General features: G+C 29.4%; 2 protein-coding genes and 1 non-coding gene across 8 annotated transcripts in view; all 3 read left to right on the top strand.

The window, feature by feature from the left end:
* Positions 1–15,599, top strand: part of LOC110650881 (leucine-rich repeat receptor protein kinase EMS1) — a 112,783-nt gene that overhangs the window by 28,623 nt on the left and 68,561 nt on the right. The window lies entirely within an intron of this gene.
* Positions 4,749–6,766, top strand: LOC110666622 (proline-rich receptor-like protein kinase PERK3). Of its 3 annotated transcripts, none has more exons than XM_058148975.1 (6): positions 4,749–4,822; positions 5,008–5,390; positions 5,512–5,601; positions 5,739–5,809; positions 6,296–6,335; positions 6,624–6,766. In XM_058148975.1, the coding sequence occupies exons 2-6, from the start codon at positions 5,027–5,029 to the stop codon at positions 6,749–6,751; spliced, it is 693 nt and encodes a 230-aa protein (XP_058004958.1). In that variant the 5' UTR covers positions 4,749–4,822; positions 5,008–5,026; the 3' UTR covers positions 6,752–6,766. The 3 variants fall into 3 exon arrangements, with proteins under 3 accessions (XP_058004958.1, XP_058004957.1, XP_058004956.1); XM_058148974.1 differs by having other exon boundaries at positions 4,917–5,390; XM_058148973.1 differs by having other exon boundaries at positions 4,780–5,390.
* LOC131181079 (small nucleolar RNA R71) lies at positions 13,677–13,783 on the top strand. The gene has a single exon (XR_009149706.1). It is a non-coding gene; the product is annotated as a small nucleolar RNA R71 (small nucleolar RNA).

The raw sequence follows: 15,599 nt of genomic DNA, 5'->3' as shown, positions 1-15,599 counted from the left end.
ATTTATCTACTCGGTGAAGTTGTATCCGGTGGAGTACTATATGTTTCACATTCCTCTGGAAATTAAAACTAGTCCAACCATATTTAAATAATAGCATTAATTTCTTTATTTCACATTGCACCGGCTCTTTATAATTTTTAAAGCACTGAATTTATAATTTAAAATTATTTAATTTAAAATTATTTCATTCTGTCTATATTAATTATTGAGATAGCTTATTCTATTGGTTAGTGTTTGATTTTATTTATTTATTTTTTGTTTAAATTAATTGTTAAAATGAAATTTATGTTATTTAATTATTATGAGAATAATTCACAAACCCATTTAATTTATATATTTGATTAAATAATTTATATTTTAAAAAATTTAATAATTTTTTATAATATATATTTATATATATAACTTGTTAATATAATCTATGATGAAATGGATCTTAATTAGTTAAAGGAAAATGAGAATGAAAGTTAACCTCCATCACATACAACTTCAACGAGTAATCTCTACTCTCATGCTGTACAGGTCATATAGTTTATTCTGGGTCTTGGTCTACATCTATATGTTATAAAATGTAGTGGTATGAACAGAATACATGTTCGAGAAGGCTCAACATGCATTATATTTATTAGGAGTCTTTTAACTCCTTCATCCAAGTGCTAAAACATCATCGAAATCACCGATTATCATCTCTGTACTCTTTCTTACTAAATCATCGAATCTAATACTATTTATTGAATTTTATTTATCAAAATAATTAGAGATAATTTTTTTAATAAATTTTATAAAATAACATACTCATAAATTTAACTTCACATCAAAACAAAATTTTGATGTGGAAATTCCAACAGCCCTGATGTGGAACGCAATAATTAACACATGTCATGGACCTACGCTGAATATTTGAAACCACTTATAGTATTTTATTGGGGCCCGAGGTCCTGGTCTAGGTCTTTTTTTTTTTTTTTTAAATTGTTTTTGGGTCTTGGTCTATATATTATTGTCAATTATCATTAATTAACACTCATTGAATCTTGGTGAAGTTGTATTCGGTGGAGTACTGTGTTTCACATACCTCTATAAATTAAGACTAGACCAACCATATTTAAATTATAACACTAATTTCTTTATTTCATATTGCACCTGCTCTATATAATTTATAAAGCAGTGAATTCATAATTTGAAATTATTTAATTAAAATTTAAATATAAATATATATAATAAACCATATATTCTTATTTTAAAATTATAATAACCAATTTCTATTTTATTTTTAGCTGCAATCAAAATAGAGTACCATTTGTAGTTCAATGTATTAGTTTATAACTGTAAGGGTTGAAAAAGACAATTATCGAAATTCTTTATTTTTTATATAACATATATTCTTTTTTTTATTGTATTTAATTTTTTTTCAACAAAATTATTTATCATATTTAAAAAATTAAAAAATATTAATTTTTTTTTATTTTACCCTTTATTTTTATTAAATATTATAGTAAATATTATATATGTGTGGTGGGTAATGAGAGTTGTCAATGACAGATATGTATTTGCCTTTCAATTTTAAATATTAATTAGTTAAGTTCTAAGTCTCGGCTCATTAAACATTTCGTTTATTAAATTTGTTGGATGAGATTAATCCCAAAGTTCACATTTTAAAATATATAGACCAAGACTAAGAGCTCATTCGCCTCAATTATTAAATTTATAAAATATAAATGCAAAATTTTATAAAAACATTTTACTATTTTTTTTTAACAATTATAATATTATATTAATTAAATTTTATTAAATATGCTTATTTTATTACTAATTTTACATCAATAATATATTTCTATGTGATACTGATTTTTTCTAATAGAATATTAATAATATATATATATATATATAATGAAATTGAATAAATGCAATATTAATACTTGGTGAAATTGTATATAGTGGAGTTCTATATGTTTCATGTACTTCTAGAAATTAAGATTTGTCCAATCATATTTAAATTATAGCAATAATTTCTTCATTTCACGTTGCACCCGCTCTGTATTAAATATAAAGTAGTGAATTCATAATTAAAAATTATTTAATTAAAATCTAAAAAAATTATTAATATATATAATAAAATAATTATTTTATGTAGTCAACTTTATAAATATAAAATATTGAGTTTCACACGTTAAAATATTTAAGAAGAATTTTTTTAATGGCCTTATAAAATAACATTCATAAATTTAACTTCACATCAAAACAAAATTTTGATGTGGAAATTCCAGCAGCCCTGATGTGGAACGCAATAATTAATACATGTCATGGATATACGCTGAATATTTGAAACCATTTGTAGTATTTTATTGGGGCCGAGGTCTTGGTCTAGGTCGTCTTTTTTTTTTTTTAATTGTTTTTGGGTCTTGGTCTATGTATTATTATCAATTATCATTAACTAACATTCATTGAATCTTGGTGAAGTTGTATTCGGTGCAGTACTATGTTTCACATAACTCTGGAAATTAAGACTAGTCTAATCATATTTAAATTATAACATTATTTTCTATATTTCACGTTGCACCGGCTCTATATAATTTATAAAGCAGTGAATTCATAATTTAAAATTATTTATTTAAATTTTAAAAGAATATATATATATATATAAAATAAATTATAATTTGATTTGAAAAGTTTGCAAATACGATTTAATAGAATATTTTATGAAGTCTATGGATCCAAACTCGAAATCCACCATTGATCATTGCAGGTGTAGGGGATATATATATTATTTTTCTTATTTTTATAGAGTATGAAAATTTGAATAAACTTACTAAGATTACTAGTGGTTGAGAATGAGACAATTATAAGCTTAATATTATTTATGTAATAAAAAAGAGATCTCAAAACTTATAACATTAAATATCACTTCGAGAAGAGATGAGAAACTAAGGTCATTGTAAGATATGATTGCATTGGCCGTATGTGATTTAAGTCACATTATCTGTCTTAATAGCGGATATGAGTTTTAATGCAAAAGAGTAGATAATTGAATTCAAAATTAAATATTGAACTGTCTAAACTATTATTTGTATGATATTTATTAAAAAATACATGACAATAAAGAATGTTAGTGGTACTCATAAAATTGGTGCTGGCTTGACTAACGAGTTTTAGTTCAATAATACTAAAATCATTTTTAAGATTGTAAGATTTTGAGTTCGAGTTTTAATTAGATGATGATGATAATAATAATAATAATAATAATAATAATAATAATAATAATAATAATAATAATAATAATAGTAATTGCCGGCTTGTGGTGCATTACTGAAGCAAAGTCCAACCACTTCTCTCTCAATTTGTTACTTGGAGCAACGCTGTAATCTATATGGTTTATTATTTTAATAATGGGATTATATGCTTAGAATAGTGATACAAGTCCTAGGACGTGCGGGTTATGAATCAATACAGGCTACTGTCCATTGGTATCCCATTTTCCTAACAAATGTATTTAATTCAATTGTTATTTTTCAACTATTTATTTGTAGGAAAATATTATAAGATAAAAATAAAATGCAGTTAAAAATAAAGTAATACTCTTAATGAAGGGTCTGTTGAAATTTTTTAGTGTTTTATTGATCAAATGGTGCTATTTAAAAAAAAAAATAGTACAAGTTTTTTTTTTAATTATCTCTTCTCCCAAAATTTTATTCATTTATAAATAAGTTTTTAATATATTTAAGTAAAAAAAGATTAAGTTCTGATAATATAAAATTAAAAAAAAAACAAATAATTAAATAATATATAAAAATAAAAATAATTTAATATTGTAACCTGAATTAGTTTATTTCAAATATATAAGATTGTTTTTGTCTTATTCTAACATGTGAGTACACTTTGAAGGGTATTTGTTTTAGTCTATGTTTATCAAGTTAACTTATAAGCTATAAAAAATAAGTTTATCTATTTGCTTAAAACATTGCTTAAGCTTATAAGTTGAAGAGATTAATTTTTTATTTTAATGCTTATGAATCTTATGCTTATAAGTTAATTTAATTAAATATTTTATTATGTTATTTTTATTTAATGTTTAAAATTTTACTACATATCTCATTTAATATTATTTTTAATAATTTAACTGTATTTATAAGTTATTTTTACTAAACGTGTTAGCCACGTTTCAACCACTGTAACCAAATATATAATTATTTTTTATGCATTATATATAAGCCTGTATTAGTGCTTATAATCCTCTTAGTAGACATAAAATGTGTGATTTTTTTTTACTTTTTAATTATGATCCTCTTTTTATTACTAATTAAACATATTAGCTATTTATTAACCTTTTATAACCACTTTAAATACATATTAGCTACTTATTAGCTTTTTATAAGCACTTTAACTAGATATGTAATTAATTTTTTAAGTATTATGTTTAGATCACTGCTTATAATCCTCTTACTAATTGTAAAACATGCATGTGGCTTTTTCTACTCTTTAATTATGCTGTTACTCCACCGACCACTGACCCATTTTGTTTTTAATTATTTATAGCTTTGTGTCCACCATTTTATACTTCATTATTGGCTCAACTTTGAAGGTACTGAGTCTGAAAATTATCGGGAAAATATGATTATAGCTGTAGCTCTCTAAAGAACTCTCAACCATACAAAATCTCTCCGCCCGCGGTATTGACTTTGACTTTTGTTGCAGTAGTGGTGGTAGCATAACCCCAAATTTTTGGGATAAAGACTTAGTTGAGTTGAGTTGAGTTGAGTGGTGGTAGCATAAGTGCAGGACCCTGCAACTTTAGCAACAGTATTGAGGCAGATCCGCAGCACTGCCAACGGTATTGTTTTAGCTTACTGTTTACCTGACATGTTTAATTATTCAGAAACCAAGACCCTCCTTCTTGTTTCTGAATCTATGTCCCTTCTTTGCAGTCCTCATCTTCGGCTTCTTCATGATTTATTTTAAGTTTAGGGGCTACTGCTTTCTTTTTGTATAGATTATGATTCTCAGTTTTATGATTAGTTAGTGGGAATTTGAGGCTATGTCATCCAGTGAGGAGGAAAGTCATACACCCGCGCGTAAGGATGTCAAAGCAAATGAGCTAAAAAAATATGAATATGATGAACTAGCGAAGACAACTCGACTTTTCTCCAATGACAAACTCCTTGGCAGGGGAAGTTTCGGTGATGTCTTCAAGGGATCCCTTCCAAGTGGTGAAGTTGCTATTAAGAAACTTAAATACAGGGACGGACAGTGGGAAAAGGAATTTGAGGAGTTGATTAAGGCCTTAGGCACTGTGCGTCACCAAAATCTAGTTAGCCTGATTGGGTACTGCAGTGATTCATCCGATAGATTGCTTGTTTCAGAGTTTGTTCCCAACAAGTCCTTGAAATTTCATCTATATGGTGAGTCCTTCGTCCTGAGTACACATTATACAAACTAATTCTGTATGTTATTTAAGATTGTTAGTATATTTTAGTATCTCGATCAACAGATCTCTAAATTTGATGTTATGATCTTAACTAGATGGAAAAAGAAGATCAAATTTGAATTGGTCAATAAGAATGAAAATCGCCATAGACACTGCAAAAGGATTGGCATATCTACATAAAGAATGTGAGTATCACTGCTTGCTTGGTTTTTTAGAAATTCAGGCTTGATCTGTTAAATTTTTTTTTCCCTCTTGTTATTTTTCCATTAAAGTTTTTTCCTATTAGATAATAGCTACTCTACCTATATATTTATATCTTCAGGTAGCTCCAAAATCATTCACGGAGACATCAAGGCAGCTAATATTCTTCTTGACGATAGTTTTAAACCGAAGGTAAATAGTTTAATAACAAATAAAACTTTGATTTCGTCCTATTTGGTGTTTTGTTTTTGGGTCCGTTTAGAAATAGTGTGTTGTAGGCTTGTTGCTGGTCTTTAGGCTGGTTTTGTTTGTTCTGTTTGCTGACTCTGTTTCTTTTGGTGTCTGTTCTCTTTTTGTTTGGTTCTTGATTCTTTCCTAGTGAAGCTTGAAAGTTCTTGCTAAGTGTTAATAAATTATTCTGCTTATTATAAAAAAAAAAATAATAAAACCTTTTGTCCATATGAATATTGATAAATATCTTATAATATATTTGGGCATTCACTCTATGCATATCTTTCAAACAGATTTCTGAGGTTATATATATAAAAGAACTGTATGAGCTCATTAATTTCTTATTTTGGAGGACAAAAATATGTAATTATTAAGTTTAATATGTTTGGTTGTTTCTGATATTAAATTATGCAACACAATTCACTTAATGTCTACGTTTTTGTTCAGGTTGCAGAATTTGGACTTGCCAAGTTTTATTCAAAAATTGGTAGTTTTCATATCCCATCACCTCTAATTGAAAGTAAACTTGTATTGTAAGATATTTGATTTTTTTTTTTTTGTTAAATTTGGAGAGAATGTCGATTAAATTACTTATTAATTAATTTTAATTTGGGTTTATATAAATAATTAAGTTGCTTTATATATGAAAATGATTAGTTAAGTCAATAGTGCAACCCAACCATTTATATTATCCTTTAATTTTTGTTTCTTCCTAATGTGAGACTTAGATTCCCAACATTTTTCCCCAACTAGCTAAGTGTCATCATTTATGCAGATCATAAAAATCATCCTTCTCAAAAGATCTCTGAGGAGTCAGATGTTTATTTCTTTGGTATTGTGCTTCTAGAGCTGATTATGGGGAAAAAAGTTCAAAATAAAGACGTCAAGAAGGTAAGACACTAGTCTATAATTGTGCAAATATAATATTTTTACTAGCCAAATCTATCCTAATTTGTTGAAAATAAGAGAAATTTCTACTTGGCTTATGAACTCATACATGCTTGCAAGTGTTTAAAATTTTAAGTAATTGCATGTTTGGTTAAAGTTCTTATAAGTGGTCGATAAATAATTAATACGTTTGGTTGCGTACTCCGCAAGTATAAGAGTCGTTCAAGTAGTAAAGAAAATACATCGTCCCACAGAGATTTGTTATTTGAGTACCAAATTATAAAAGTCACGATTATTTGGGCTATCGATAATGTGTTCCAAAAGTAAAGTAAGAGATGCAAAGAAAATAAATTGGGAAGTAAGGAAATTATAATGAATTAAACAATTAAAATTCTAAGCACTATACTAAATTATTAAAATTTCAGCAAGTAATTAAATATTTAATTAATTAATGGTAAAAATTGATTCCAGAGTTTAGGTTCATGAAGTAAATTTCATTGGGATTTAGATAGGCAAAGCCAAAATTAAGGGAAATACAATTTTGAAGGAAATTGATTCTGATTTCCTTTAATTTCTCTTTCAAGCAAACTAAAGAGTGTTTTAAAGGAAACTAAACCCCATTCTCATGCGATATTTAATTACCCAAAACCCTTTAAGCATTTTAATCAACTTTAAATTCCTCTTAACCCACTAGTTTATTTCTAACACTAGGTGATTAAGTTCATTATCTTGATTATCTATCATAGATTTTCACCTTCTGGTCCTTCAATCTATGATTAAGAACAAAACCCAAAGGGTACTAATAATGGGTATATAAATAAGCACACAAGAAAAGAATTAAAACTTATATATATTAAAATCAAAAACCACCAAAATCTACAGAAAAAACTTAAATCATTACAACCAACTCTAAAATCTTAAGTATCTACTCACTTATGATTGTATTTACAAGTAGAAAATATGAAATAGAGCAAGAAAACATGAAAACAAAACTAAAAATAAAAGAACCCAAAAGAAGAAAATCTAAATCTCTGAAAATGAAAGTCGAAATCGCCATTCCGCAGTGTCCTTCCTCCTGAAAAATGGCGTGATTCCCTCTTTCCTTCCTCCTTTGATTTTTCTCTCTCTTTCTCCTTCTAGTAAAAATGAGAATATGATACTTATATATCCCCTCAAGGTTTGCCCTAAAAATGGTCTCTAAAGGGATAAAGACAAAAGGTGTAAAAGGTGTGAAAAGAGAAAAATTTTCCATGTCACCAAATCTGCCAGTGCCATCCCACATGCCTCATGTTGATTCAGGTTATTTTCAACATGCCTCATATGGATTCGGAGGAGGAGCCTTTAGATTCTGCACGACCAGCTACACGTGGCATGTGGGAGTCTCTGAAACTTTTGGCGTATTTTGTTCCAAAATCTCTGTTTACATGACCCAGTGTTGAATTTACATGCCTCATGTGGATTCCTGCTGGCTGACTCTTATCTTCACACGACCCTCAACATGGGGCATGTTGAAGCCCTTGAAAATCTCGGCTGGTCTTCTTGTTTAAGTGAATTTTCTTCATTTTTTATACTACTTTAAGCTTCCAAATCACTTTGAATTTCTTCTATATGGACCTTTTTGCCTTTAAACCTTATTAAAACCTATCAAAAACATTAAAATTCCAAAAATCAAATATAATGAAACTAAAATTAACAAATTAACTAAAATAAGCATTAAAAGCAGAAAATTACTAAACTAAAAAAAGGCAAAATGGGGGCAAAACTACCCTAAAATACCTATACAAAATGAGTTTATCAAATTCTCCCAAACTCAAATCTTTGCTTATCCTCAAGCAAATTAAAAATAATTATATGCAATTGGGGTACCTTTTTCTTAGATTCATGAAAATCACTCATTCAAGCTTTTAAACTTACCTCTAGCCACCAACAAACCATATACCGACCTTCAAGATATATGGAATTCAATTCTCACCAAAGTTATCACCGCTTAGCCTTGGGTCAATTATTCATTCCATCAAACCCAAACCAATCAATTACATAGAGAAATCATGCTAAAATAGGCTCTAAAACAATCCATAAACTAAAGCATCTCAAATGATGATGGAAATAGTTTAAATGGATGAATAATGTGCCAATCCCATAGGCAAACCAACTAATCCAATCTCCACTAATGTAGCAAAACACAATCAAGAGATCAAAAGGACTTTTAATGGATGTAATGGGGCTAAGGGGTAATAATGTGGCTAACAAGAAAAGGTGAAAGGGAAGCAAAACATGAAAATAATTAAATTGTTAAAAAGATCAAGATACATTTTTCTTTTATTATTATTATTATTATTATTATTATTTATTATTATTATTATTATTATTATTATTATTATTATTATTATTATTATTATTATTATTATTTTAAAGAATCAAATGGGAGGAAGAACTTTACAATAAATCACTAATACTAGCATACAATTTTTGCACTTTTTTTAGGGACTACATAAATAACATTGAATTTTGCATTGCAATTGTCCCTTTTTAATCTACTCCCAAACTCATTTCTTTGTATACTTGGGTGGTAAATAATTTTTTTTTCACAACATGATATGATTGCTAGCCAATTTTACGTTAGTACTTCTCCCACTTGATTATTATATACCTTTTTTTTTATTTTTTTTTTATTTTTTATTTTTTAAAATCTATCTCTTAAACAAATTATTGTCACGAAGGACGGTAAGTGTTTAGGTTTATGGCTAGGTAAATTATGGGTGCCAAGGAAATAAAGGGTATAAATGAGGGCTCAAATTGGTTTCGAAGGGAAAATTTAAAATGAGATTGGTTAAGGCTAAAAATGTGAGTTTAAAATTCGAAGAATGCCTTAATCATTTCTCTTTTCAAGTGAATGCTAAAATTTCACCTCGAAAGGTCTTGAAGGCTTGTTCTAGGATTAGTGAGACACAATTAGTTATTTCTTACTCTAGAATTTTCTTTAAGCACTCAAAACTCAATGTAATTAATTGGGTGGCCCTTGGCTAAGAAGATATAAACCTAGATAAGAATCTCATAACCTCATACCAACTGAACTTTCAATCTGTCAAACCCATCTAGAGGCAAACTCAATTGCTTTTCAAAATGATTCTCAATCTTCTAAGAATTAGGTAAAAATTTATTTATTTATTTATTTATTTATTTATTTTTATATATGCATGATTCCTAAAATGAATGCAAAAATTAAATAAAATAAAATAAATTGAAATAAAAACTATACATGATCTATATGATATCTATATGTAAGTGTATATATTTACATGGTGTAGGTGTATGGTGTATGTGAACTAAGTAACTAAGTATAAATGAAATGCAATGACATGCAATTTAAGTAATGTAAATAAAAAGGATTAAAAATTTTGCAAAAATTTTACCCTCCCCAAAAGTCAAATGAGACAATGTCCTCATTGGCTTAAATAAATGCAAAGATGGACAAACAATAAATAAACTAATCAGCTAATACAATATGTACAATTGGGAATTAAAGCTAAATAAGAAAAATTAATTCAAAATTAAGCTCAAAATAATATGAATAATGTAGCTCGAAGAAAATATGTGCAAAAGTATCCCAATTATATCAAATTAAATGGAAGTGAGTGAGATGAAAAAGGGAAAAGTTAATTGGAAAATTTTAGATTTTTTTTAGGTGAACATGTGTGCTGATTAAGTAACATGAGGCATGTTGAAGTCAAGGTAAATTGGCATGCCTCAGGTCAATGTCGATCAATCGACATCGATATTAACATGGGGCATGTCATGCCCCTTCAAAATTTCGATGGGTTTCAAAAATTTTGCAATTTTAAGCAATTCAAATAGCTCACATGATAGCATAACCCTTCATATGAGGCACGCCATACTCAAATGCTATTAGACCTGATATAAAACTCAAGATTTCACTCTTAAAAGCCAAAAATCTAAAAATACTCTACCAAAGAACAACCAAATCAGTATGAATTATTTTCCAAAACACTTCAAAATATATCTCAACCATAGTTCACACCTCAAAACACAAAAGTTTAACTCAATATCATGTATTGTCAACTCATATACTCATAACATCAAAGCATATTCAATAAAAGTCAAGAAAATACTGTTCACATGAAAAAAATATGCAAAGAAACTTAATCTTTAATGCATGCTTGACACTCCAAATAACAAAAATCAATACATTGACACTTTATATTAAATTTCCACCAAATTAACACTTCAAAACACATATATCAACCAAACTTCCTCATTTCATCAAAGTATATTCAACCTAATAGCAATTTGGCATTAAAAAAAAATACTGTTCACAATGAGATAAAAGTGCAGAATACTTTCCCAAATAGCAGTTACCCTTCCTTCTTGTAGCATATTACTAACTTCAAATTATAGCAATCATCCCTTTAAGATTAACAAATTTAAAATAAGCTGAATTAGCCAAACTAACACATATAAACATAGCTAAAACACTGAAATAAGCCAAAATTAAATATAAACATGTTAAGCATCATTGCACAATCCTAGAGCAAAATTTAATCCTTATCATCAATTTCTCTCAACTAAATTTTCTGATTTCATTCTAGCTCAAGCAACACATCATCATGGCAAACAATTTACTATTTACCAACAAATTAAAAGAAACACAGAAAACTTCCCCTAAATCAGCAATATGGTTTTCTTTGCAACAATTTCCAAAACATCCAATCTTTTCATTTTGCCTACAAACCAAAAATTAGACAAATATTAAAATTTGATCTATAAGGGATGAAATAAGAAAAAGAAAATTAACAAACTACTAAAAATAAACTTGGGTTGCCTCCCAAGAAGTGCTATTTAAGGTTATTAGCTTGACCCCTTTTCAGTTCATGGTGGTTGGAACTGGAAAGTGTTGTCTCCCTTCTCAATAGGTGATGCAATAAATTTGTACTTCAACTTTTTCCCATTGACTATGAAAACACCTGTTGCGTTGTTTATAATCCCAACCATACCTTGCAAATTACTCTTACAAAGTTGATATGAACCTTCGGCCTTGAGTTGTTTAGATGGAGCCTTAAGTTTTACTCTTGGAGTTTCATTCTTATCAAAAGGAAGTGGCAAAGGAGACTTTTCTTTTTGCATCAGATGTCGATTACACCGAGAATGAAGAGTAATTTGACTTCCCTCCAACTTAATATCCTCCATTCCAGTATCATTTTCTATAACATCCACCCTATAGCAAGAATTTACCATAGTCGATTCCTTGGAAGCTTGGAATAAATTGAATTCTATTTCCTCTTTTCCCACTTTCAACTTTAATTTCCCATTCTTTACATCTATATTAGCTCCTACAGTAGCCAAAAATGGCCTTCCAAGTATGATGGGTGTTCTTACATCCTCCTCCATCTTTAGAACCACAAAATCCATAGGAATAAAAAATTTTCCAACCTTCAATGGCACATTCTCCAAAATTCCCACTGGATATTTGATAGATCTATCAGCTAGTTGCAAAGAAATGGTGGTGGGTTTCAAAACTCCTAATTTCAACTTTTCATAAATGGAGAGTGGCATAAAACTTACACTAGCTCCAAGATCACACAATGCCTTTTCAATACTTGTCTCTCTAATGTGACATGGAATAGAGAAACTTCCTAGATCTTTAAGCTTAGGGGGAAGCTTATTTTGCAATATAGCTCTGCATTCTTCAGTAAGTGCAACAGTTTCATAATCCTCCAATTTTTTCTTGTTTGACAAGATTTTCTTTAGGAACTTAGCATATGAGGACATTTGAGAAATTGCACCTGTAAATGGAATGTTGATGTATAAATTCTTCAAAAGTTCCAAAAATTTCCCAAACTACTTATCTAGCTTTGCTTTCTGAAACCTCTGAGGATATGGCAATGGTGGCTTGTATGGTGGTGGAGGCACATACTTTTCCTCTTCTTCTTTTTCAACTTCCTTCTTCTTGTTTGCTTCCTCATTAACTTCATCATAATTCGAAGTGAATTCATTCTTGTTTTCATCTTCTTTCTTCTTTTCCTCTTCTACCTCATCTTTCTCTTCTTCTCCCACAATTTTCCCACTCCTTAGGATCACTGCGTTGCAATGTTCTCTAGGATTCTCTGGTTGACTTGGAAGTTTCCATTGTGCTTTGCTAGAAGAACTTGCTTGTTGAGCTATTTGGTTTTCCAACATCCTGTTATGAGTGGCAAGCTGGTCTATCCTTGAAGTTAATTGTTGAATCATTTCTCCTTGTTTCTGTTGAGCAGTTAAGAAATTCTCCATCATAGACTCTAAAATTGAATCTTAGTCTGAAGACTGAACTGGTGGTTGTGGAATAGGTGCATTTTGATTCCTTTGTGGTGGAAATCCAAGTGGTACTCTGTTTTGCTGAAAATTCTGTTGTTGTTGCTGGAAATTAGGAGGTTGTTGATAATTCTGTTGCTACCCTTGTTGACCTCCCCAAGAAAAGTTAGGGTGGTTCCTCCATGCTGGATTATAAGTAACAGAAAAAGGATTACCAACTAGTTTCTGATTGTAATTCCCAACAAAATCAACTTGCTCATTTCCAAACTCTTGCCCATAGGAAGGAAAATCATTGATACAATGCATATTTCCTGCACCAACATCTTCTGTATGACTAGATCCTCCAATTGATGAGTCAACCTTCATGCTTAACTTATCCATTTTTCTCATTAAAGCATCAAATTTGGCATTGAACATACTCATGGCATCTAATTTATATACACTAGCTGGTGGCTTCTTCATTTCATTTCTTTCACAGCTCCATTGATAATTATTGTAAGCAATTTTATCCAATACTGAATAAGCTTCATCTTCTGACTTCTCCATAAGATCACCTCCTGAAGATGCATCAATCATACTTCTAATTGTTGGAGAAACACCATTGTAGAAATGTTGAACTAGCATCCATTTAGGGATTCCATGATGTGGACTTCTCCTTTGAAGATCCTTGTATCTCTCCCAAGCTTCATAGAGACTCTCATCATCCCTTGGTCTGAAAGAAGTTAATTCATTTCTCAATTTTGTAGTCTTGCTAGGAGGAAAGTATTGAGCCAAGAAAGCTTGTGACTTCTCATCCCAAGTAGTTATTAAACTCGGAGGTAATGAATGCAACCACTCTATAGCACGATCCTTCAAAGAAAAAGGAAATAATCTTAGCCGGATGGCATCATCTAACACTCCATTTATCTTCAGCATGTCACTAATCTCAAGAAAATGTGCAAGGTGCACATGTGGACTCTCAGTAGGACGTCCCTCAAACTGTGATTGTTGAACCATTTGACAAAGTGAGGGCTTCAACTCAAAGTTGTTTGCTTCCACTCTAGGCCTTGTAATACTCAGTCTAAAATCTCCAAAACTAGGCAAAGCATGATCCTTAATTGATCAATTGTTGTTGTTTGCCATAGCTTCTATCACTTGTTGCTCTTGCTGTCTTTGAATTTTGAGTTCGGCTTTTCTTCTTTTAGACTCTGCTCTTAAAGCTTTAGCTATCTTTTCAATCTCAGGATCAATAATTAAATCAATTTCTGCACTTTTTGTTCTTCTCATATAAAAGATACGCACATGAAAAAATCAAAACAGGAAAATCTCAAAGTATAATGATAAAGAAAAGAAATTAAAATCAAAATAAAATTCCCAAATTAACTAAACAATTAATCGTTTAATATCAAACAAACAAATCCCTTAACGTGCCAAAAACTTGGTTGCGATCCGCAAGTATATGGGTCGTTTAAGTAGTAAAGAAAAGATATCGTCCCACAGAGATTTGTTGTTTAAGTACCAAACTATAAAAGTCACGATTATTTGGACTATCGATAATGTGTTCCAAAAGTAAAGTAAGAGATGCAGCAAAATAAATTAGAAAAGTAAGGAAATTATAATGAATTAAGCAATTAAAATTCTAAGCACTATACTAAATTACTAAAATTTCAGCAAGTAATTAAAGATTTAATTAATTAATGGTAAAAATTGATTCCAAAGTTGAGGTTCATAAAGTAAATTTAATTGGGATTTGGATAGGCAAAGCCAAAATTAAGGGAAATAAAATTTTAAAGGAAGTTGATTCTGATTTCCTTTAATTTCTCTTTCAAGCAAACTAAAGAGTGTTTTAAAGGAAATTAAACCCCATTCTCATGCGATGTTTAATTACCCAAAACCCTTTAAGTATTTTAATCAACTTGAAATTCCTCTTAACCCACTAGTTTATTTCTAACACTAGGTGATTAAGTTCATTATCTTGATTATCTATCATAGATTTTTACCTCTCGGTCCTTTAATCCAAGATTAAGAACAAAACCCAAAGGGGACCAACAATGGGTATGTAAATAAGCACACAAGATAAGAATCAAAACTTATATATATTAAAATCGCTAAAACCATTCCAAATCCAATGATAAAACTTAAATCATTACACCCAACTCAAATCTTAAGTATCTACTCACTTATGCTTGTATTTATAAGTAGAAAATATGAAATAGAGCAAGAAAATATGAAAATAAAACTAAAAATAAAAGAACCAGAGGAAGAGAATCTAAATATCCAAAATGAAATGGAAACCGTCACTCTACAGTGTGTTCTTCCTCCAAAAATGGCGTGGTTCCTCTTTCCTTTCTCTTTTGATTTTTCTCTCTTTCTCCTTATAGTAAAATGAGAATATATGATGCTTATATATCCCCAAGGTTTTTCCTAAAAATGGTCTCTAAAGGAATAAAGACAAAAGGTGTAAAGGTGTGAAAAGAGAAAATTTTTCCATGTCAAAATCAAATGCCATCCCACATGCCTCATATTGATTCAAGTTATTTTTAACATGTCTCATGTTGATTCGGAGGAGGAGCCTTTA

Source organism: Hevea brasiliensis, chromosome 6 (assembly GCF_030052815.1).
Source record: "Hevea brasiliensis isolate MT/VB/25A 57/8 chromosome 6, ASM3005281v1, whole genome shotgun sequence".
Lineage (NCBI taxonomy): Eukaryota > Viridiplantae > Streptophyta > Magnoliopsida > Malpighiales > Euphorbiaceae > Hevea > Hevea brasiliensis.
Note: the sequence above shows the minus strand (reverse complement) of the source record. Positions and strands in the feature narration are given on the sequence as shown.